At 40.0% G+C, this 23,514-nt stretch overlaps 1 protein-coding gene across 1 annotated transcript in view; it reads left to right on the top strand.

Moving 5' to 3' along the window:
• Positions 1–813: 813 nt before the first annotated feature.
• PAMR1 (peptidase domain containing associated with muscle regeneration 1) overlaps positions 814–23,514 on the top strand; it is a 97,654-nt gene continuing 74,953 nt past the window's right edge. The window contains exon 1 of the mRNA XM_049779979.1: positions 814–1,002. Coding sequence (XP_049635936.1) covers positions 930–1,002 — 73 coding nt within the window. The 5' untranslated portion in view covers positions 814–929. The remainder of the gene's footprint in view (positions 1,003–23,514) is intronic.

The raw sequence follows: 23,514 nt of genomic DNA, 5'->3' as shown, positions 1-23,514 counted from the left end.
CATATTTGGAAGATGGAGGGGGAAAAGGTCAGTTGGGGAATGAGAAGAACTCTGCAACCTTTGAGGCCCGCCCAGTCCTACCCCACCCTAGGTGTAGGCCCTTAGCATGACATAGGTGTTAATTAGTACAGCATTCAAAGCCTACGGGAAGTGGCAGTCACTTTCTTCTTACTAGAGCCCACTTTTGCTTCCTTAACTCCACAGGGTCCTTCTATGTGGAAGAAGGGGGTAAAGACAAGGGGCACTAAGTTGCACAACGTTGACATTTCCAAACTGTGACCCCTGGATTTAGCAGCCAGGAGGGAGGACAGCTTGGGGGATGTGAAGGAGAACTTGGCCCTGTTCTCTTGTCATCCTCAAGTTCCCCCTCCTATCTTGGCCACAGCTTGAATCAGGCCCCTTGTAGGCATGGACTCCTGGGAGCTTGTGTGGTATTTGGGGCTTGGGAGGCGGAGGTTCAATCTTATCTGCTCTGTCCCATAACCTTTCCTACTTCAGCTTGTCCTCTGATGGGTACAATGGGGAGTCTCCTGTAATACCCCCTTTATGTGGGCCTGGCTAAGAGGATCTGTGAATGGCTTTGAAACCCCGCCCCATACCTCGGCCTCATCTGGGCTGACCCCAGGACCCCCCCCAGGGTTGTGAGCTGTCTCAGCCCTGCGCTTCCCGCAGTGGCCACTCCTCCGGGTCCCGCGCAAGGGTTAAGGCAGTCGGAGAGGAGAGGTTTGGCTGACGTCGCTCCGCTGAAGGTGGTTCTCGGGATGAGGACGGGAGAGCCCGGGGAGCTGAAACCGGAGCTCCTGTTCAGCTGGTGCTTGGGGAGGTCTCAGTAAGAAGCGCTCTCCCGGCCCTCTTGGTCGCTCCAGTTCCAGCTGTTCCAGCTGCCGTCCAGTCCTGCAGCCACTGGGCACCGCCGCACACGGCGAACCATGGAGCTGGGCTGGTGCGCACAGTTGGGGCTCACTTTCCTGCAGCTCCTTCTCATCTCGTCTTTGCCGAGAGGTACTGTGAGTACTGTCTGGGCACCCCGCAGCCCTTACCCAAGAGGGTGTTTTTCTTCCCGGAGTCTGGCCAGGAGTAGGATTGGGACTCCAAAGCTGGTACTGGGGAGGAGGGAGGTTCCTTTGTTGGCACCGTCCTGCAGGGCTTGGCTAGGGTTGTGACAGTGCCTGACACCTGACTGAAAATGGGCCCCCCTCTTGTCATCCTTATGTGCATGACTAAAATGCACCAGGCAGAAGGTTTATCAGCACCAGTCTCTCTCTCTCTCTCTCTCTCTCTCTCTCTCTCTCTCTCTCTCTCTCTCTCTCTCTCTCTCTCTCTCTCTCTCTCTCTCTCTCTCTCTCTCTCTCTCTCTCTCTCTCTCATGCTTGCCTTTAAAGTATGAAAGTCCCTTTGGGTCTGAACTACCCACGCTGCTGACGCACAAGAGTAGATTTTTCCTGGGATAGGAAATACGATGACAAGGAGCAGGGCTGGTTGCTTGCTCTGCTCTGGGAGGATTTTGCTGAGCAGAAATAAGCCTACCTAGGAGATTTGCTGAGAAAGCCTGTGTGCATGCTTCTCTCCCGAATGAGAATAGAGAAGAAATACCAGGAGGTGGAAAGTCCCAAGTTGTTTCTGGAAACAACAGTGTTTGAAAGGGGTCTGGCTTATGTATTTCTCACGTGCCATTTTCTCGGATTCCCACTCTCTGTGGGAGGTCAACTGTGCTTTTGGAAGCATTTGCCTGAGAAGGGCAAGGGGAGGGGGCTGGCAGACAGGGATGCAATGTGGGACTTCCTAGGGGCAGCTGTGCAGGTGCAAGGAGAAACTTCGTGACCGGGCACCAGTGGAGGCATGACCCCCCTAGAACAAAGCAGCTGTGCTCTGGGGAGAGGCAGAATGCCACCCTTATCTAGTCCTACCTATGCTAGTCATCTGTCACTCTTGCTCTGCCTAGAGACTTTGTTCCTGCCACATTTAGCTGGCCAATGTCTGACAGCAGTGAGCCAGGAGAGAGTGAGAGCTGGACCTTCAGGCTAAACCCTTTCATGATGAGCAAAGCATTGGTCTTCCTTGGCATCTCCTTCAGCTGAAATCTCCCTTGATTTGCTGCCCTGCTATATAGTTTCATCAAATTCTACCTCTTTTGGGTACAACTCGAAGACAATCATGAAGGAAGGAGGCACTCTTGGATGCCCTGAGAATTCAGAAAGGCAGTGCTTCCCTATTCAAGCCCCCAAACCAAGAGGACAAGACTTCTCCATTCTCTCCCTCTCCCTCTTGGGCTATTGACTTGGCTATGGGCAACCCTAACCCAAACACTCAAAGAAAGCAAGTTCTCAAGCAAGGCAAGGGCTTCCAAAACTGGTCTTTTATGGCTGCTTCTTCTATCCCAGCCCAGGGATGAGGACTCAAGCCTATAAACAATTAAACCCAACTCTGATGACCTGTGTTCCTTGCCCAGGATCTGCAAAAGCCCTTGATTTCTTCCCTGAGAATCTTGTGTACCTGCTGCTGTGGAAAAGCTGCGGGGAATGTTCTGTGGTTTGGGGAGAGCCCAACTGCTGACTGAACAGGAAAACTATTTCTTGCATCCAGCAAGAAGATCATTTCAGGTTTGATCATTGGCATGGACCAAGAAGACAGAGGACAAAGAGTGGAGAGGAAAGTATTTTTTCACGAGTTCTCTCCTAGCTGGAATTTGGAAGTTGATTGCACAGAGGAAAGACTGCAAGTTTTCATTTCTTGAATTGCTTGTGTGTGTGTGTGTGTGTGTGTGTGTGTATGTGTGTGTGTGTGTTTTGTCAAGAGACTGTTGATGAAATGGGAACACCCACCAGGTGGCACCGGCCACTGTTACTCATGTGTTGGAAGACAAGACAAGAATAGGAAGCCAAGCGATAAGATAAACAGCACATGAGGGGAGAACTCAGACTCCACAGACTCCACCCAACAGACAGAGAATCCTGCTGGCAGAGCCACTGTTACGAAGAAAAACTCATTGAAAATATGGGGCCGGTGGGAATAAAGACTTAATATGGATAACTTCACAAGTGAGGCTTCCAGCAGACATGAGCTCGTGGGGAAGGAGCATAAAGGCAACTGGGGGAAATGATTTGAATCACAGATCCTTACCAGGCCAGAACAGCCAGCTGAGGAAAGGATTGTGGAAAGCAAGCCAGGGAGGAGAGAGAAATGAGATGTAGACTTCTAATGTGACATGTGAGCTCATTTCCAAGTAAAAGGCTCTGACATCAGGGCCTTCCTTTCAGGGGTGGGTTGTTTTTTTTTTTTGTGTGTGAGACTCCTACAGAGTATTTCCCCAAGAGTTACTCTAAGGGTCCCTGGCTTCTGCATTGGGAACAGAAATTAATCGTGACAATCCTCAGAAAGTTTGGGAGTGACTTTTGAGTTCATTTGATTTGAACATATGGGTTTCAGTAGACAATGAGATTAAACATATGTGACCATCTGGACTGTGTCCAGTCTTTGAACCAATGCTTTGCATGTATCTTCTCTCAGACACACTTTGGAAAGTAGGTGCTGTCATTTTACCCATTTTCTAGATAAAGGTTAGAGAAGTTTTCTACACACAGGCACAATTTCTTAAAAAAAATTAAACTTTGGATCCAGCCATTTCCCTTATGGCATGTACATAATTGAGGCAAAAGCAAGGCCAGGGACAGATATTTGTACACCGCAATATAAACTGTTCATTTCCCAATAACTAAAAGGTAGAAACCCAAATTGTAGCTCTGTGGATAAAATGAATGTGGTATACTATAAGCAATGGAGAAGCACTCAGTCTCACAAAGGAATGACTTCCTCTGGGAGTGGGATTGGATCAAGAGTAGAATGAATACATGTCTTGGATGTGTGAAGCCCTAAATTCAACACTTTCCACACATCTGCAGCACCATTTAAGTGTGGCCCACAATACCATGACAGCAACAGAAAAATAAATAACAGTCTTACACATGCTGTAACATGGATAAACTACGAAGACATTAGGCTGAAAGGAATAAACAGACAAAGAGGACAAATACTGCATATTTCCATGTCTATTAGGAACTGTGAGTTGTCAACTCAGAAAACAGAAAGCACAGCAATGATTCTAAGGAACTAAGGTTGAGGGGGAAAGGAGAGTTATGTTGAATGGGCTGACAGTGGCGGAATGAAGAAAAAAAAACCATTCTGGACACGAATAATGGTGATGGTTTTACAAACCATTGAACTGTTCATGTGAAAGTGACTAAAATGATAAGTGATGTTGTTTAAATTTTGCTGTAATGATAGAAAATAATAAAAGAATATTCAGGGAGACCAGTGGAGCCTAGACTAATTCCTGAATGCAAGCTCATCTGGAGTCTCACTGCCTTGAACTCACCCTTCTCATTCCTCATTGCTCTTGCAGTTCTGATTGTACCATGACCATAGGGCACCCTGGTGGGTAGAGGCATCCTTGCCAGCACCTCTTTAGGTGGCCTGTTGTCCCCCTTTGGGGGACTGTGGCAAAAAAGAGTGACTAGGGGATTAAGGTTTACAAATTACCAGTCTTAGGACTCATAGCCTGCAGGAGCAATGAGGACACAGAGTTCATCAATGTTTTGAATTTAATTGCTAGGAGCCAGCCTGGGTCTGTTCCGTGATTTGAGAGTCCACTTCTCAAGCCACAGGAATGTTTCCTGCTTGTCTGGTCCTAAGAGGCATTTGCATTTTTTCCTCCTTTCCTAAGAGGGAGGGGCTATGAGGGAGGAAAAAGGAGTAAAAGCTGGATGCTGAGTGCCCAAGAAAAGAAAAGAATCCAATTATGTAAAGTTGGAGTGTGGCTGATGGCATGTTGAAATGCAGAACTCTATCTGTACCTTAATTGTGTATTTGCTTTGTTAAATATAATCTCACCTCTGTGACCTTCAGCTCTTTGAAAATGTTTTATTTCCACAAATGCCATTGAAAGGGGCCTGGGTAGAAACTGAAGACCAGGTTGGGTCAGTTGTCAGGGACAGAGCTTCTTTGGACATGCTTCCTAGTGACAGAGATAACCTAGACATGAAGTCTCTCTCTGGTATCCAGAAATCTTAGGGGAAAGGGCTTGATACATCAATAGCAAGGTCTCTGGATTTGACTCACTATTGCCTACAGCTGGGTTACACTGAGGTGTCTGGGGGTCATCTACAAATAGATGAGAAGTCAGAAAGTTATTTCTAGCTGGTCCAATTTTGATGACCAACCCTAGTACCCCCCCACCAAAAATAAAACCAAACCTCCTATTCCCCCTTTTACCCTGAGACAGTTTTAGAAAGAAAGATTGATTTAGGGAAGTGGGTGGTGTAACTCAGGAAAAGTGCCATTTCAGTGTGGCTGTGCCCATCTTTAATAAGGGAGAACATGTCATCCTCATTTTTATATATTTAAAGCACACAGGAGCCCAGTTCTTTATCTTTCTCTTTTAGAACAGAAAGAAATGCATTTTTCTGGTTCCTGAAGGTAGAAGACCCAGAGACCAGCAGAACAGAAAGTATCTTCCATTCCAAGCTTGGTCTATGCTCAAGGAATTCTGCAGAGTTTTTAAGTTGTATGCTATGTGACATAATTATGAGTTTGTTAAATACATGGTTATTCTGAGTCCCTAACTTACTACCACCAAGTGCCCACAGTTCTCCCAACCCTGTGCCTGTGTAACCACTATTTTAATCTTCATTACTATTTGCACTTCTTGCTCTATTACTTGTTCGGTTTTATAATCCAAGGGTAAGAGTTTGGTAACATTAGATATCATTGGGCCCGGAGAGATAGCACAGCGGTGTTTGCCTTGCAAGCAGCCGATCCAGGACCTAAGGTGGTTGGTTGGAATCCCGGTGTCCCATATGGTCCCCCATGCCTGCCAGGAGCCATTTCTGAGCAGACAGCCAGGAGTAACCCCTGAGCACTGCTGGGTGTGGCCCAAAAACCAAAAAAAAAAAATTAGACATCATTTATTTCCTTGTTTTGTGTTTCTCTTCTACAGATGAGTGAGTGAGATCACCTAGTATTTGTCTTTCCACTGATTTATTTCACTGAACATGGTGCCACCTTGTTCCATTTAGGTTTCAGGAAACTGCAAGATGTCATCTACTCTTAAAGTCTAAGGGTATTCCATTGTATATAAGTACCACAACTTCTTTATCATTCATCTCTTGTTGGGCATTTAGATTGCTTAGATATGTCAGTGATTGTACTAAGAGCTTCACTTAACATAGATATGCACGTATCTTTTTCTAATAAACAGTTTTGTGTTTTGGGGGAATAGATGTTAAGAAGTGGAAGTGCTAGATCATATTGGAGTTCTCTTATTCTTTTGAAGAATCTCTGTACACTTTTCCATGGAGACTGAATGAGGCGAAATAAAGAATTGTGTTTGTCAGTTACTCCGAGATTGAACCAAAACATTCTGTTTATGATGGAAAGAAAGGAGGTAAAATGTAGGAAGAATGAAAAATTCTATATTTCTGGTAACATAACCATGGAAGGAAAGCAGTCAGATTTGATGTATGTGGTCAAATGTGTCTTTGATTTTTTTTAGAAGACTTTTCCCTTGGCTCATTTTTCTAGGTTGCAGTTATCTTTGAGGTAGATATGGAGTTCATGTGGAGAGGAAGTAGTGTTCGTACCTTTACCCTTGAAGAATTTTTTAAATAATCTTTTTTTTTGTTTGATTTTGAGGGGTGGTATAACCAGTGGTGCTGAGGTCTTATGCCTGTTTCTGTACTCAGGAATCAATTCTAGTGATAATGGTGTACCATATGGAATATCAGGGATCCAATCCACATTGGATATAAGTAAGGCAAGTTGTACTATCTCTCTGGTACAAATAGTGGGTAAATGGAGTTGAATAGTGGAAGCTCTTTGAAGGGGCTCTTAGCCTATAATAAGGAGAGGATCTTATTACTGAACATTAGATATATTTTTGGTAGATACGGTATGCTTTGCATGTCCTTTTCCATCCTCACCACAAGTCTAAAAGTAAAGAGTTGTACAATGAACGCTAGTTCATATGTAAAGGGTTCATACATCATGCATAAGATAGAGAAATGTATAACCCTTGTCCAGCATTTATATCTGAATATCTGTGGGTTGTTTTTTTTTTTTTTGGTTTTTGGGCCACACCCATTTGATGCTCAGGTGTTACTCCTGGCTATGCGCTCAGAAATCGCCTCTGGCTTAGGGGGACCATATGGGACGCCAGGGGATCAAACCACGGTCCATCCTACGCTAGTGCTTGCAAGGCAGTCTCCTTACCTCTAGCGCCACCTTCCCAGACCCTGAATATATGTGTTTTGCACCTAGGCAGTCAATTCTATTAAACATGCCCTAAGAATCAGCATAGCTCTGCCCCCAGGAAGCTGCAGGTAGGGCTATGGTGTCTGTAGGCTGAACTCTGACTGGATCACAACAATATCCTGGGTATTAATTATCACAGTAATTTGATTATATTTAGTGGGTCCTAGAGATATAGCTCAAAGTTAGAATTTTTAGTGCTTTATTTGTAGGTTATGGCCCTAAGTTTGAGCCCTAGTGGCATCCCAAATGCTGAGTGCAATCTCCAAAGCATTACAATGTGTATTCTCTTGTACTTCAAATAAAGTGTACTTCAAATAAAGAGATTTCTGGCACACTATGCCCAAATGTGTGTGGGCAATCAATCAAATATGTAAGGGCCCTATTTGAGTGTGTCAGTGCTACCACAAGAATGTGCTCTAGCATCCCAGTAAAAGAGCACAATACCCAGCAAACACTGCAATGAAAAGGTGTGTAAGCTCTGTAAACATGCATACCATCCCGGCTCATCTAGCAATAGTATTAATAGCAAACACAATGAAAGGAAGGAAAGTGTCAAGTGCTTTAGTTTAAAAAATAATTTGTTTCCCTTTCGACATTCAACATGCTCAGAAAGTCTACAGGTCTGTCTTGCTGCTGTAGACACAGTGGATGTAGGAGGGGGAAGAGAGAGATCAACAGATATCACTGGCTTTAGGCTACTTGAAGTTCAACAAGGAGCCATTTCCTAAAGGAAGCAGAGATACTAAGCATACCCAAACAGACACCCAACCTCTAGGATAGTTTCCGCAGGATCATGTAACCCCTCTAAGTAGATATGAAAAGTGAGAATTTCTTTGTCTCAGTGTCAACTTCTATAATCCAAATCCTTTGTCTATTAACACAGTTAAGGATAAGACCTATTTTCAAGTCTAGCCCTAATGCTAGTGAGTCCTGCTCCTTTATGGATTTCTTTTGTCAGATCATCTAACTCTTGAGCTATGGAATGGGAGCAGCAGACCTGGAATGAATAGAAAGAAACATTTTTCCTTCTTTTGTGGCCTAACCCAGTTGATGGATATTGCAGGATATGGATATGTATCCCTTTCCATGAAAACCAAGAGGGGTCTTAAACTAATTCTTGCTGATCTCAGATGGAGACCTCTTTTCTCCCAGACTCTGGATCTTAGGTCAAGTAGTGGAAAGATAGTAACCTCTTGGGTAAGCAGCAATTAAAGGCCCTCATTTCTGTGTCCCTTCTGCCCCTGGAATTAGAGAACCCTCTTTGTGTGCCTCTTCCTGCCCTCCCTGACATTCTGACTGTCTCAGAGAGCTGACTTATTAGTGGTTTGGCCACTAGCTTCTGTTTATGGGGAAGTATGGGTTGACCCGATGATTAGAAAAGCAGGATCATTACTGCCAGGGCAAAGCCAGGAACTTTTCCAGGTCATTTTAGCTCCTGTGGAGTACTCAAACTGTCCTTAGACATTGACATGATTAGGAAAAATTTTTTTCCAGTCAGTTTAATGCAAAGTTATTAGTTTGGTTTTCTTCAGATCAACCAAATCATTTGAGTTTTCTGATGATGTCCAGATTTTAGAAACCTGGTTCCATGCTACATATGTCAGAGGATTCCTTTGAATGTGATCAATAATTTCCTTTATTTATTAGATTCCAACAGCATCAACTGTGTTGGTGAAAAATAACTGAGATACCTTAGGCCAAGTGATTCCAGGAATCATTTCTATTACCACCTCAACCCCTTTCCCCCAAAATGTCCTTTGTTCACCTGAATGAAGCAGAAGAGATGGACCGATGTAATGAAGGTAGGACTTCTTTGTCTGGCTTTGTGCCTGCCAGTGGTTGGTTGATGGTTTGCTTCTAGAAGTTGCTCAGCCTCCTTTCTGTGCATGTCAGACTACCTGGCCAACCCACTGGCAGAAAAGTGCCTCAAGTCTTTTGGAAATGTTATACCATTGCAATCAACAAAACCAATTAGTCAGTGTGTTTTCCCTGTACTACAAAAGAGAGACTCTGAAAATTGATATTCCTTATATCATCCTCCGTCATGAACTACCTCTTATCTATAGGATCATGCATTCCTCTAAGGCTCATGATCTTGTATTCATTTAGTAAGTTTTAGCAAGCACCTAGCAGATGCCAGGCATAATCCTAGTTGTGGAGAGTAAAAGGATGAATAAGACAAGGTTTTGTTCTAAGGATACTTTCTATAAATTTCTTGGCATAGCTACTCATCCTGAGAGAGGTTCAATGAAAATAAAACATACAGGGCCAGGATATAGCTCAGTGGCAGACCACTTGCACCACATGTGTGAGGTCCAGGGCTCATTCAATTTCTAGAACCATCAGAAAATATCAACCATAGTAACAAAACTGAATGAACAGAAACCTGTTATATTCTGGTGAACTGAATCTGTGGGTTGTGAGGTTTTGCATGGCACCTCTATGGACCTCGCAGGAGTCAAGCCTTTGTTAACATTTTACCAAATTGTTTGAGCACAGAACTTTATTTCATGTAACACCTTAGCCCCTCCAGTGGAATTTGTGCTCCACGAAGTCTGGAATTCTCTGGTCTCCTGCCCATGATGAATAAAACATTGAAGAAAATCTTGCTATTATAGACGCTATGGAAGAAGGAAAGTTGAAAGTCTGCAAAACATGGGCTTCTCTTGAGACTTGGGCTGTGGTTCAGACAGCAAGTCTGACACCTCCCTGGCTTAGCATTTGCTGAGAGGTGGAAAGAGATGACTACACATCCATGAAGCTGGGATGAAAGTAGTCACCAGCGCTGACCTGCTTGGTTTACTGAGAAAACTCAGTGTTTAGGCTGCATCAAGTTACATGTCTGGTCTGGAATCATTTGACAGACTGAGGCATAAATGGGATTAGTGAATTACTGAGTCCCCACGGCAATTGGCTATTCTTCAGAGTGATGAGAACTGTTACTTGACATCTGCATTGATTTTTACCCAGGGTAACATCACACCATGTCTCCTTGAAACATAAGAAGATTCCAGGGTCAGTTTCAGGCTGTGTTTGTCACCAATCACCTCTTCCCACTTCTTTCATTCACACCAAGCATATTGTTTGTCTCTTTTCCCTTGTAAGGTACCCTTGTGTTTTGTTTTATTCTGGTGGAGCCCATTCTCTGTGACCTAATTTGCTCAACCCAGAAGTGATGTGGGCTTTTTATACTCTGACTGTATCCTATAAGCAGTACAGGAGTTTGAAACTGTTCATCAATTCCTTCTTTGCTGTTTCTGGGCACTATTTCATTCTTGCCTCTGCTAAATATTTTTTTATCACACCCAGTAGTGCTCAGGGGTGACTCCTGGCTCTGCACTCAGAAATTGCTCCTGGCAGGCTTGGGGGATCATATGGGATGCTGGATTTTGAACCACTGTGTGTCCTGAATCAGATGCACGCAAGGCAAACATCCTACAGTTGTGCTATCTCTATGGGTCCTAAATATTGTTCTTGTTATAAATATATGTTCTCTTACAGCCCCAGCATCACTAGGCTTTCTTTCCTACCTAGACTTATTCTGATGAGCTGACAACAGTGGCCAGACATAGCTGTTATTTTAAAGGGTATTCTGCCTAAAGAAGCTTGAAAAACCAAAGACATCTCAACAAAGACTAGTCCTTACTGACAGGATTTCATCTTTGAAATGGATACCTTTGGGGGATGTATTTGTGGTTTCTTTATTTTAGTGCTTGGTTTGTATATGTGTGTGCAGGGAGGGGAGAATCAACGGACATAGAAAAATGATGTATAGATGTGTTTTGTATATGTTTGGGTATATATATACATATATAGAGAGAGAATATGAAGTATCTGGCTTTAAAACATGGTCTAGGGTTTAAATCTTAACTATCTCTATGACATTTTCAGGGGGATATGCTACTTAACCTCATTAGTGTGGTCCTACTATTTTCAATTTGTAGATTGTAGATAGTGAGGTCTTATAGGATGGTTGCAAGTCTTAAAGAAGATAATACAATCAAAATGCATAGTATAGGAACCACAAGGGAGTTTAAAATCATCTCTCCTTTCTATGTTTATTTATACTAGTATACCTTTCATGTGAAATTGGGAAGGAGAAACACTAGGTATAGTATTTATAGTAGAATGGAAGATCATATATTTTGAGGCCTATTTCACTTTAATCTGAGTTATTCATCAATGATTCTGTATAGGAAGCAAAACACCCTAATGATACAAGATTTCTTTTACTCCCTTAGTTTTTATTATGTACATACTTTATAACCTTAGAAGAAATACCTTCCATATGCTTCACCTTAGTTGCTTCATGTTTAAAATTGGGCCAGTGGTAGATTCTTACAGGAGCTGATAGATGGTGTCATGTTGAATGTGTCACTCTGGGTGAAAACTGTTGCATCTCACACATGTACTATGGATCATGACCCCTATTATTAAACAAGAGTGGAGCTATCCAGAATGCCTCAGCAAATGAAATGCCCCCTTTATCTTGTTCTAGCTTGCAGACCTGGGGGAAATAATAATCATGAGGGCCAAGCTGCCTGAAGTTGCTGCCAACTTAGAGCTTAGTGAACCATTGGACATACCATTACAAATGCATCACTCTGCCCAAACATCCCCTTGAAACTGTTATTGGCCATCTGCCTTTGGTTCTGCCTGGCACTCACAAATGCAGATGTAAAGGCAGCAATTAATGAGTAATAATTAAAACTGAAAACTCGTGTTAGATAGGTAGATGTGCCTAACCAAGATGTCTATGTAGCCTTGACATGAACTCAAAAGGAAAACTGAAATTGTTCAAGATCTAGATCTACAGGTATAGTTTGTAAAATTCTGGAAAAATCAAAATTGTATTTTTAGGGTATAGCTTATGCTTTGTTGCGTTTAAGTAGGCACTGAAATGCTTTAGTAGATATAATTGCTTAGTTCAATCTTCAAGTGCTTTTATTAATTTTTAAGCTGATCCAAGTTAAAAATTACATTTACTTAGTTCATATCCCAATGTTTAAAATAACCCAGAAGTATCAGCTGTCTTTCAGGGATTGCTAGCCTCACAACTGTTGAGAATAATGGCAGCTGGAATCTCTTCTAAGATGCTAGAATTGGGTTTTGTTCACTTCTGCTGTGCATAAAAAATATCTATTTCTAACACAAAGCAGGAGGAGTGATAGGATAGTGGTAGGGCATTTGCCTTGCATGCTGCTGATCTAGGATGGACCTTGGTTTGATCCTCTGATGTTTCCCCACCCCACCCCCCAGAGCCAGGAGCAATTTCTGAGAGCATAACCAGGAATATACCCCTGAGTGTCAGAGGGTGTGGTTCAAAAGCAAAAAAAAAAAAAAAGAAAGAAAGAAAGAAGGAAGGAAGGAAGGAAGGAAGGAAGGAAGGAAGGAAGGAAGGAAGGAAGGAAGGAAGGAAGGAAGAAACAGGCTGAAGTGAGGTATACCCTGTTGAAATAGATGTCTGAAGAAGATGTATTAGAGGAGAAAAAGGAGCTCTAGAAGCAAGGAAGAAAAAGTCAGAATGGTTTGATATAAACAGGAGCAAACTTCATGAAATGCCATGAATGCGGGGGCTTCTCTGATATAGGTTATTATTCAACACTTGTTCTCCCTTATTTTGATGTGTCTTTAGTCATACATGGATATAATAATTTTTATTTTGCAGAGAGAAATATAAATTCCTTTGTAAATGCATATTTTTCCCAAAGCCTTTTATATTCATAGACCTTTTTCAATAGTAGTAACCCCAACAACATGCATCTACTCCTTTGAGACTTCAGGGGAAAATGCTGTAGCAAGTGTCAAGTCTGTGATTGTCCAGCAAAATCAAAGGGGTGATGATTTAAAACTCAAAGTTTAGTGGTCTTATTCCCAAGTGTATACATTATACCAATACTATATTCTATTTTGCTTCTAAACTCAAATGTATGAACTCTTATAAATAGAAATAGTGTGCTAGAATAAAGCTTTGGCACTATCAAGAACTAGGTTCTGATTTGATTTTTTTCACCTGAGTGCTGTGCCATCTGGAACAATGGACTTTTACCTTTCTGTTACTTCATTTTTCATCTATTAAGTAAATAAAACCAGGCCTATATTGAAAGTTAGTTGTGAGGAATCAATTAGCCAGATTCTGATATCTTTCACTTTGCTCCTTTCTCTTTCTCCACAGCACAGATTTTTGCATATCAGATTTGAAGGGAATTCAATGATGATTTGATTAATCTATATACCCAAATGTGGACTTAGTGCTCTTGCACTAATCTTAAGAGGAAGACCCATGATACTGAGATTGAAAATTCAGCTGGGACTGAAAGTGTCTCAGTGATGAGATGACTCTCAGAGACTCATGGGGATACAGTTATCAGGGATTCCAGTAATTATCCCTTCACCCCTGGTTCAGGCATTTTTTTCCCCAAGTATTGGCCAATATCACTGGGCACACAGTAGTGTTGTGTGCTGGTGAGACATCAATATAGAGGAGTTTGGAAAGCACACAGGGTAGTAAAGAAATAAGTTGAAATGAGAAAGGAGGAGTGACAGAATTCAAGACAGGGAACCAAAGCTGCAGAACCCACATCCCAGAGACAGCAATGGCCATAGCAACAGAGCCTGCAGCTTTGGGACCTGGAAGCCATGTCAGTGGCACCCAAGTGAGGATTCAAATCCCAGCATCCCATATGGTCTTCTGGGCCTGACAGGGAAGATTTCTGAGCTCAGAGCCAAAAGTAACCTCTGAGTGCCACTGAGTGTGGCATCCAAATAAACAAACATACAGAAAAAGAATATACTAGCGCTGAAAAGAGCAATGGAAGAAATTGGGTTAGTAGATACACACACACACACACACACACACACACACACACACACACACATACACACACATTCATCTGAGCTCTCCATCCTCAGAAAACTGGATACACATTCTTTTCCAATGCACATATGTTATTCCCCAAAATAGACCTCATGCTAGCCCATAAAACATACCTACATCATGTTTGTAACCAAGGTGTTTAAATAAAAAATGTTATTAAAAATAAAGAAGATAGAAATTGTGCATACTACCTACTCAAATCATAATGTACTAAAATTAGAAGTGAGTAACAAGCAGACACAGAGGAAACATTTTAGCACCCGAAAATTAAACAACTCACTACTGGGTCAAAGAGGAAATAGAAAGATTCCTGGAAACAAATAAAGACACAAATTACCAAAATCTGTGGAACACAGCTAAAGTGGCATTAAGAGGAAAATTTATAGTATTTCAAGCATACATCAGGAAGGAAGAAGGGACCTACATAAGCAACTTAGTGGCATAGCTTATAAAATTGGAAATTGATGAACAAAATGAATCAAAAATGAGAAAACAGAAGGGATTTACAAAGTTTAGAGCAGAAATCAATGAATGGGAAACCCAAAAAAAACTATTTGACAGATCAATGAAAGAAGAGTTGGTTCTTTGAAAAAATAAACAAGATTGATAAACCACTAGCAAAACTCACAAAGAAAGGAAGAAAGAGAAACTTAATAAACCAAATTAGAAATGAAAAGAGAAGAAATTGATACAGATACTACAGAAACTCAAAGGATAATCAGAGACCACTTTGAGAAACTCTATGCCACAAAACAGGAGAATTTGGAAGAAATGGATAAATTGTTGGACATATAACCTCCCAAGGTTGAACCAAGATGATGTAGCATATTTGAACTGAGCTATTGAGGAAATTTAAATGGTAATCAAAAGTCTTACCAAAAACAAAAGCCCAGGCCCAGATGGATTCACTAATGAATTCTTTCAAATCTCCCAAGAAGACCTACTGCCTATACTTTTCAGGCTCTTCCAGGAAATTGAAGAAACAGAAACATTCTCAAATAGTTTTTGTTTGTTTGTTTTGTTTTGTTTTGTTTCTTTTTTCTTTTTGGGGGTTTTAGGCCACACCCAGTAATGCTCAGGGGTTACTCCTGGCTCTGTGCTCAGAAATAACTCCTGGCTTGGGGGACCATCTGGGATGCCGGGAGTGGGGGGGTCAAACTGTGGTCTGTCCTAGATCAGTGGCACGAAAGGTAAATGCCCTAATGCTGCTCTACTGCTCCAGCCGTCATTCCCAAATAGTTATTTATGAAACTACCATAATCCTGATACCAAAAGATGACAAATAAGACACAAAAAAGAGAACTACAGACAAATATCCCTGATTAATACAGAAGCAAAGATTCTCAATAAAATCCTACCTAATAAGATCCAAAACCTCATCAAGAAAGTCATACACCATGAATCTCTGGATTAATTCCAGAGATGCAAGAATGGTTGAACATATGCATGTTAATCGACAAAATACACATCAACAAAACAATAAAAATTGCATGCACCTGATCATTTCAATAAGTGCAGAGAAAGCATTTTTTTTTTTTTTTTTTTTTGGTTTTTGGGTCTCACCCGGCAGTGCTCAGGAGTTACTCCTGGCTCCATGCTCAGAAGTCGCTCCTGGCGAGCACGGGGGACCATATGGGACGCTGGGATTCGAACCGATGACCTTTTGCATGAGAGGCAAACGCCTTACCTCCATGCTATCTCTCCGGCCCCGAGAAAGCATTTTATTATGTCCAATACCCATTCATGCTAAAAACTCTCAACAAGATGGGAATGGAAGGAACTTTTCTCAATATAATCAAGGTCATTTATCACAAGCTTTTGGCAAATATTATACTCAATAAAGAAAAAGTGAAAGGTATTTTCCTAAGATCTGACACAAGCAAGGCTGTCTCCACTCACCGTTCCTATTCAACATAGTACTAGACGTAATTGCAATAGCAATTAGGCAAGAAAAAGATATCAATGGCATCCAGATAGGAAAAGAAGAAGTCAAGCTCTCACTATTTGCAAGTAATGTGATAATATACTCAGAAAATCCTAAAGACTCTACCAAAAACCTCCTAGAAACAACAGGTTCATATAGTATGGTGGCAGCCTACAAAATTAATGCTTAACAATCAATGCCTTCTTATATACAAATAATTATAGAGAAGAAATAGGCATTAAAAACAATTCCATTTACAATAGCACCACAGAAATTCAAATTCTTGGAGTCAATTTAACTAAAGAAGTGAAAGACCTATACAAAGAAAACTATAAAACACTACTCAAGAAATAAAAGAGGACACAAGGAAATGGAAACATATACCCTGCTCATGGATTAGGAGGATTAACATCATTAAAATGTCAATACTTCTCCAATACTTCTCAAATCTTTGTACAGATGCAATTTCTCTAAAAATACCTAGGACATTTGGGGGGGGGGTGTTGGATCACACCCGAAGGTACTCAGGGGTTACTCCTATGTGCTCAGAAATCACTCCTGGCAGGCACAGGGGACCATATGGGATGCTGGGATTCGAATCACCATCCGTCCTGAATTGGCTACATGCAAGGTAAACGCCCTACCACTGTGCTATCTCTCTGTCCCCTACCCATACCATTTTTAAAGAAGTGGATTAAACACTCCTAAAATTTGTTTGGAGAAATAAACACCCAAGAATCCCTAAGTCAAGCCTTATGGAAAAAAGGTGGAAGGCATCACTTTCCCCTATTTTATATTGTACTACAAAGCAATAGTCATTAAAACAACATGGTACTGGAATAAAGATAGATTCTCAGATCTATGGAATAGACGAGTATTCAGAGCATGACCCCAGACATTCAATCAATTAATCTTTGACAAAGGGGCAAGAAATGCAAAGTGGAGCAAGGAAAACCTCTTCAACAAGTGATGTTGGACAACTGGTCAGCCACATGCAAAAACAAACAAACAAAAAAACTACAACAAACTCAGACAACTATCTAACCCCATGCACAAAAGTAAAATCAAAATGGGTTAAAGATCTTGATATCAGACCTGAAACTATGAGGTCTATAGAAGAAACATAGGCAAAACACTCCATGACATTGACACTAAAAGAATATTCATAGGAAACACAACTGCCCAAACAAGTGGAAGAAGAGATTTAAAAAAAATGGGATAATATCAAACTAAGAAGCTTCTGCACCTCAAAGGAAACAGTGATGAAAATACAAAGTTTACTCTCAGAATGGCAGAAACTATTAACCCAATCAGATAAGGAGCTAATATCTAAGATATACAAGTTAGTGACAGAACTTAACAAAAAATAAAATCTAACCCCATCAAAAATGGGTAGAAAAAATGAACAGAAAATTTGTCAAAAAAAAAAAATACCAATGGCCAAAAGGCACATGAAAAAAATGCTTCATGTCATTAATTATCAGGGAGATGCAATTCAAAACAACAATGAGGTATTATCTCAGAGACTGACACACATCACAAACAAAACAAAACAAAACAAAAACAAGAACAACCAATGCTGGTGGGGATCGGGGAGAAATGAACCCTGATTCACTGCTGATGAGAATGCCATTTAGTTCAGCCTTTCTGGAAAACAATATGGATATTCCTCATAAAAATCCCTGGAAATTATGTTACCATATTATCCAGCAATACCACTTCTAGGGATGTACACTAGGAACACAAAAACACAATACAAAAATTTCCTCTGCACGTCTATGTTCGTTGCAGCTCTATTTACAATACCTAGAACATAGAAACATCCCAGGTTCCCAAAAGCAGATGAGTGCTTAAAGAAACTGTGGTATATCTATACAATAAAATATTAAACAGCTGTTAAAAAAATGAAGTCAGTAAATTTGCATATACATGGATGAACATGGAAATTTTTATGCTGAGTGAAATAAGTCAGAGGGAGAGAGACACAGAATAGTCTCAATTATCTTTGGTATTTAAGAAAAGTAAAAGACAATATGGTAATAATACCCAGAGACAATAGTGATGAGGGCCAGAGGACCAGCCCATGCTACCACAAGAGTACCACAAAGCATACCACAAAGAGTGATAAAGTGCAGGTAGAGAAATATTTACACTAATGACTATCATGACAATGATAGTGAGAGAAAGAAATGTAATACCTGTCTTGAAGACAGGCAGTGGTTGGGGAGGAGGGAAATGGGGGATATTGGTGATAGGAAAATGGCATTGGTGAAGGGTTGTATACATTTTATGACTGAAATCAAACTGCAAACATGTTTGTAACCATAGTCCTTAAATAAAAAATGATTAAAACAAAGAGAAATGACATTCTTTGCCGTTTTATAGGATGACTTAACCTGGGCATGAGTTATAGATAGTGACAGGTGATGTTTCCACCATACATCAAACATGCTGATCCTCATTTTAATCAAGGATCTTTAGTGCTTTCTTAGATAGACCTTAACCATCATGATTGACCATGTTTCCTTAACATCTAATTTGAAAATACCTGGCAAGTGGAGACTGCGCAAAGGGGACACTGTTTATTCCACTCCCATTCTGAAGAGTAAGTGCCCTATTCCAAGAATTAAATAATCTTTCTCTTGGCCATAGTAGAAACAGATTGATATTGAGAGTCACCAATTGACAGATGAGAGGATGAACAACAATGATGACAATGATGTAGCTAATACTTTCATGCCATATTTCATTTCTTCACATGTCTATGAGAAGCTAAACTAAGACGTTATGGTCAACATTGTTGTAAATTTCTTGGTATTCTCACTAAAAGACTATTATATTTCCAGAATGAAATCTGGAATAACCAAAGCTTATCCACTGTAAATGTGCTGCCATTTTTGATAAGAGTGTACAGATCTTCTGTACAGAAACAATTGCAGAACTTGTACAAAGCTTTGTATAAGTACAAGAATGTACACCTAAACATTCCCCAATTCTCTTTCTAATTGCTCATTTGGATCATAAAAAAGGGCAGGGGGAACATTTTCAAACTGACATTTTTATGTGGGAATTTTAAGTCCCTTTTGAAGACTACTCAGTGTTTGTAAGAGAGAATGTCCATAATGAAAATCATAATTATAATCTTGGGGGCAGACAGGCATAGAATGGACACAGTTCTCTGCAACAGAACCAGGAACCAAACTACCATAGAGAAATTTCTAAAACTGCTCAAGCACCAACTTGCACCAGTTTTGATATGATATCCTGACAATGAGGAAACAGCAACAACTTGATCTAAGAGCAGGTTGTTTTATCTAATTACCTAACAGTAAGATGAAATAAGAAGACACAGATCCTTTGATCTGTGCAAAAAACTAAGATCTCTAACTACAGAAGACTGACTTTACAACCATAACTGGGCAGAACTTATCCTGGGACCAAATAGAAAGACCTTAGCCTAGGCTTTGGCTTAGGATTTGTACAATAACCAATATTTCTAATTTCAGAGGTCTGATTTTGACAACTGTGACATAGCAGATCTTCTGGAAACATAGTGAAAGACTACTCTAGGCTTTGTCCTAGGATCTATGTAAAAAACAAGACCACCAATTACAGAAGACTGATTACAACAACAGTGATGAAAAAGAACTGCTAGAACTGTTTAAAAAAAAAAAGATGCTATCTTGGGCTTCAATCTAGTGAGAGGCCTGATTTTATCATCCACAATTGAGCAGAAAGTTTCCTGGCACCATAAAAAGTCCTTGGGATGTGAAAAGGAACATTGTATGGAGCCTGTAGTTATTCCCATGGAAGTATGTTACAAGGGCGGAGAAGCCCTGTACCTTTTAGGCCACAGGAATTCCTGTTCTAATTTCCTCAATATTTACTGTGTCTATGCAAAAACAAAAACAAAACAATGGCTTCTCAGCCTTTTGGCTAAGATCAAGTGTAAAAACAAAAACAAATAAAACAAAACAAACAAACAAACAAAAAACCTTGCCACACCAGCCCTACTTCCTTTTTTCATCCTGGTGGTTATTGTTTGGTTGTTGTATTTGTTGCTGTGGTGCTTTTTTGTAGTTACTGGTTTGGGTCTTTTGTTTGACTTTTTTGTTTGTTTTTGTTGTAAGTTTTTGGTTTTTGTATTTTTTTGGTTTATTTTGGGGTTTTTTATTATGTTTTTCTTTTTTTTTCCCCCTTTCTTCTTTTTAAATTGATATTTATAACCTCTAGGTGGACTTTTGGTTTTTAACTTGAATCATCTTGTTCTGCCTCATAAATTGAGGGGGAAAAAAAGGATGGTACCAGAACCAAACAATCATATGAACATTGAGTAGAAATCAAAAAGGATCAGACTTAAACACCAAACTCAAAGTCAACGACAACAGAATCGATAGCCAATCTTGAAGAAGCTATACACAGAGGGGACCAGTTATCCTAGCTGTCTAAGGGGTAAAGAAAGGGAATGCTGAGAACTGGGTGGAGGGAGGACAACACTGGTGGTGGGAATACCCCTGATTCAATGCCAAATATTAATATGAAAAATTTGTAATTCACATTGGTCACAATAAAAATTATTAAAAACACATGTTACCAGTTTTGAGAGATAAAAATTTTACACATCTCTTTGTCCCTATATATGATGGATATCTGTCTATTGAAAAGAAAATGACCCGGGGCTGAAGAGATAGCATGGAGGTAAGCCTTTCATGCAGAAAGTCATTGGTTCTAATCCCGACATCCCATATGGTTCCCCGAGCCTGCCAGGAGTGATTTCTGAGCCTTGAGCCAGGAGTAACCCCTGAGTGCTGCCAGGTGTGACCCAAAAACAAACAAACAAAAAAAAAAAAAAAGGAAAGAAAAGAAAAGAAAAGAAAATGAACCACAAAATGGTAAGATACTTTATTTATATGAGGATAGAACTTCCCAAACAGAAACTCAGAGGCCAGGTTTACTTCCATTGATACTTGGCCAACTGACTGGTGTATCAATGTGGAGGCCCAATAATACAAGCTCCTTGAGCACTGTAGTAGTGAACACAAGGGCCACAGCCAGAAGTGCTCTAGGACTTCCAAGAATATATCCAGCCTTCTTTGAGTGTAGGTTATATGGATGATGCCAGGGATCAAATCAGAATTCTGAGGCTCTGACCCTTGTGCTATCTTTTTTGTCCATGCTTGCTTTTAATTTTTTGGATGCATTTGAATATTTCAATTTAGATACTTTTATTTCTTGAAACTTTCATAAGGAATATTTTATGTTGAAATATGTAATGTTTTATAGAGACATTTTTAGGTAAAGGTGTTTCATGCAGTGGAAGAGTTTGTGGTGAATGAATGTGCATGATATTTAGAACTCTTTAACTTTGATTTTACTTTGTAATCATGGACCTATGCCTCAGTTTACCTTAGGAAAGTGCTCAGTGGTTCTTTGTACTTTATTTGCACTTATTTTCTGGAAAGAAGCACTGAGTTAAAAGTCACTGGCAGTATTTTTCTTAAATGTGACAGGCAAAGCAAGGGGTATTCATCTCCATGAGTAGATGAGCTTGGTAGTTGTCCTGGTCTGTTTCCACAGAAGCAGGGGATTTGCTCATCTCTTCTCTAGGCCTGGAATTCTGAGGACCCCACCCCCCCAACACAAATTTTGTCTATAAAGTTCCTTTTCTTTTTTCTTATTTATCCTTCAGATTAAAGCAAGGGGATTAGACTAAATGCTTTTAACTTTAGAGAAATTGTGTTATCTATATCATTGCATCATTTTGAAGATTAAATTGCATAAACAATATAAAAGCATTATAAAGCATGTTAAAGGTATTAGAATTCATATATAAAAGCTTTTGTAATTTCTATTATTATTTGGTTTTTCTCCAAATCCTAGCTTTGAAACTGGTTTTTAATGTCATATTGAAATACTCTAAAAACGTTGTTTGACTAAAACCAAATGCCATGTTTGGCCTTCTGTAAATGTAGTTCAAATAATGTAGAACTAAATTCAGTAAATTTCTCTCATTTATTTTATTTTTAAATCCCTTCATCTGACCAACTTCAAATATTTTTATAGACTACTTCACAGATTTTTTAGTCCTATATATTTGGTATACTTCCATTTCTTTAACTGAAAGAACAGTAGCAACTTACTCAGATCCAAGGGAAAAGTACCAAGTTAGAATCATTGCTTGGTTCTGTGATCTAATCTCTGCAAATAGATATGTGTATGTGTGTGATTTTATTTGCCCCTTTTCTCACTGTGAGTCCTGTAGATATGGTGCTAATGTTCTTTCATTCATTCTCAGGGCATTCTAAATTTTTCTTATCTGTTATTGATTATGTGTATATGGGGACATTTATTCTTGTCTACTGCTCTTTTGAGAAGCCAGATTCCTCTGGTGGTGTCTGTGTTTTTGCTGTTTGGCAGCATCAAGCCTTGGCTAAGTAGACACTCAGTAAAGAATGAATTCATTAGTTCACTCATACCCTTGGCAATGTGCTCTGTGTGGAAACTGAGGAGCAGAATAAATAGTTACATGAGATATTATAGCTAACCTCTAATTTTATATTTTGCAAGTATAGCATTATTAGTATAATATGCATTATGAGAATACTATACTAGTTTACCATACATTTAGTCATCTAAAATAGCCTATTTTATTTTCTTACAGTTATAGAAATTAAAAATCTGAAATGAATTTTACTAGGTCAAAATCTAGGGAAGTGGTCTGCTGTTCTGTGCTCCTTTCAATGCCTTAGGAGAGACTCTTTCTCTGTGCAGCTTCTAAATGCTGCCTACATTCCTTAGCTTGCAGTCCCTTCATTTACAGAACTCATCAAGTCAGTCTCAGCTACTTTGTCACATCTTTTTTTACTCTTAGGTTCCATCTGTTAAGAGTCCTTGTGGTGAACCCACTTGATCAATGCAATATACTCATCCCACCTCACAATACTTAAAGTAGTGACATACACAAATATTTTTTTTACCATCTAAAGGAACATTTTAATAGTTTATAGATGTGAATGTGGATGCCCTGGTGGGGGGAGGGGCTGATGGGGTGGTGGCTGAGTTTTTCTATCATATACTGTTTCTTTGAAAAGAAGCCAAATTTCTCCTGGCAGATATAATGTGAATTTTTTCTTTTTCTGTAATCATTTCTTTGATTCCTTTTGGCTAAGATGATATAGGACTTTGCACATTACCTAGAAAGTTAATATAATGATTTGTGAGGGCAGAGGTAAACTTTCTCATGGAAGTAAAAAGAAATGCCAAAGAAGGCATTTTAGTGAATTAATTCCTGGATAAAAGAGAGGAACTCAATATCTCATAGCAAGGTCATTAGTAGACAAGCCTCATACTTTCCTATGCTGGAGTTGAGCACATTTGATATGATCTTTCTATAGCAGTGCAGTCTTAT

This window comes from Suncus etruscus, chromosome 9, assembly GCF_024139225.1.
Source record: "Suncus etruscus isolate mSunEtr1 chromosome 9, mSunEtr1.pri.cur, whole genome shotgun sequence".
NCBI lineage: Eukaryota > Metazoa > Chordata > Mammalia > Eulipotyphla > Soricidae > Suncus > Suncus etruscus.
This window is presented reverse-complemented; position numbering and strand designations above follow the sequence as displayed.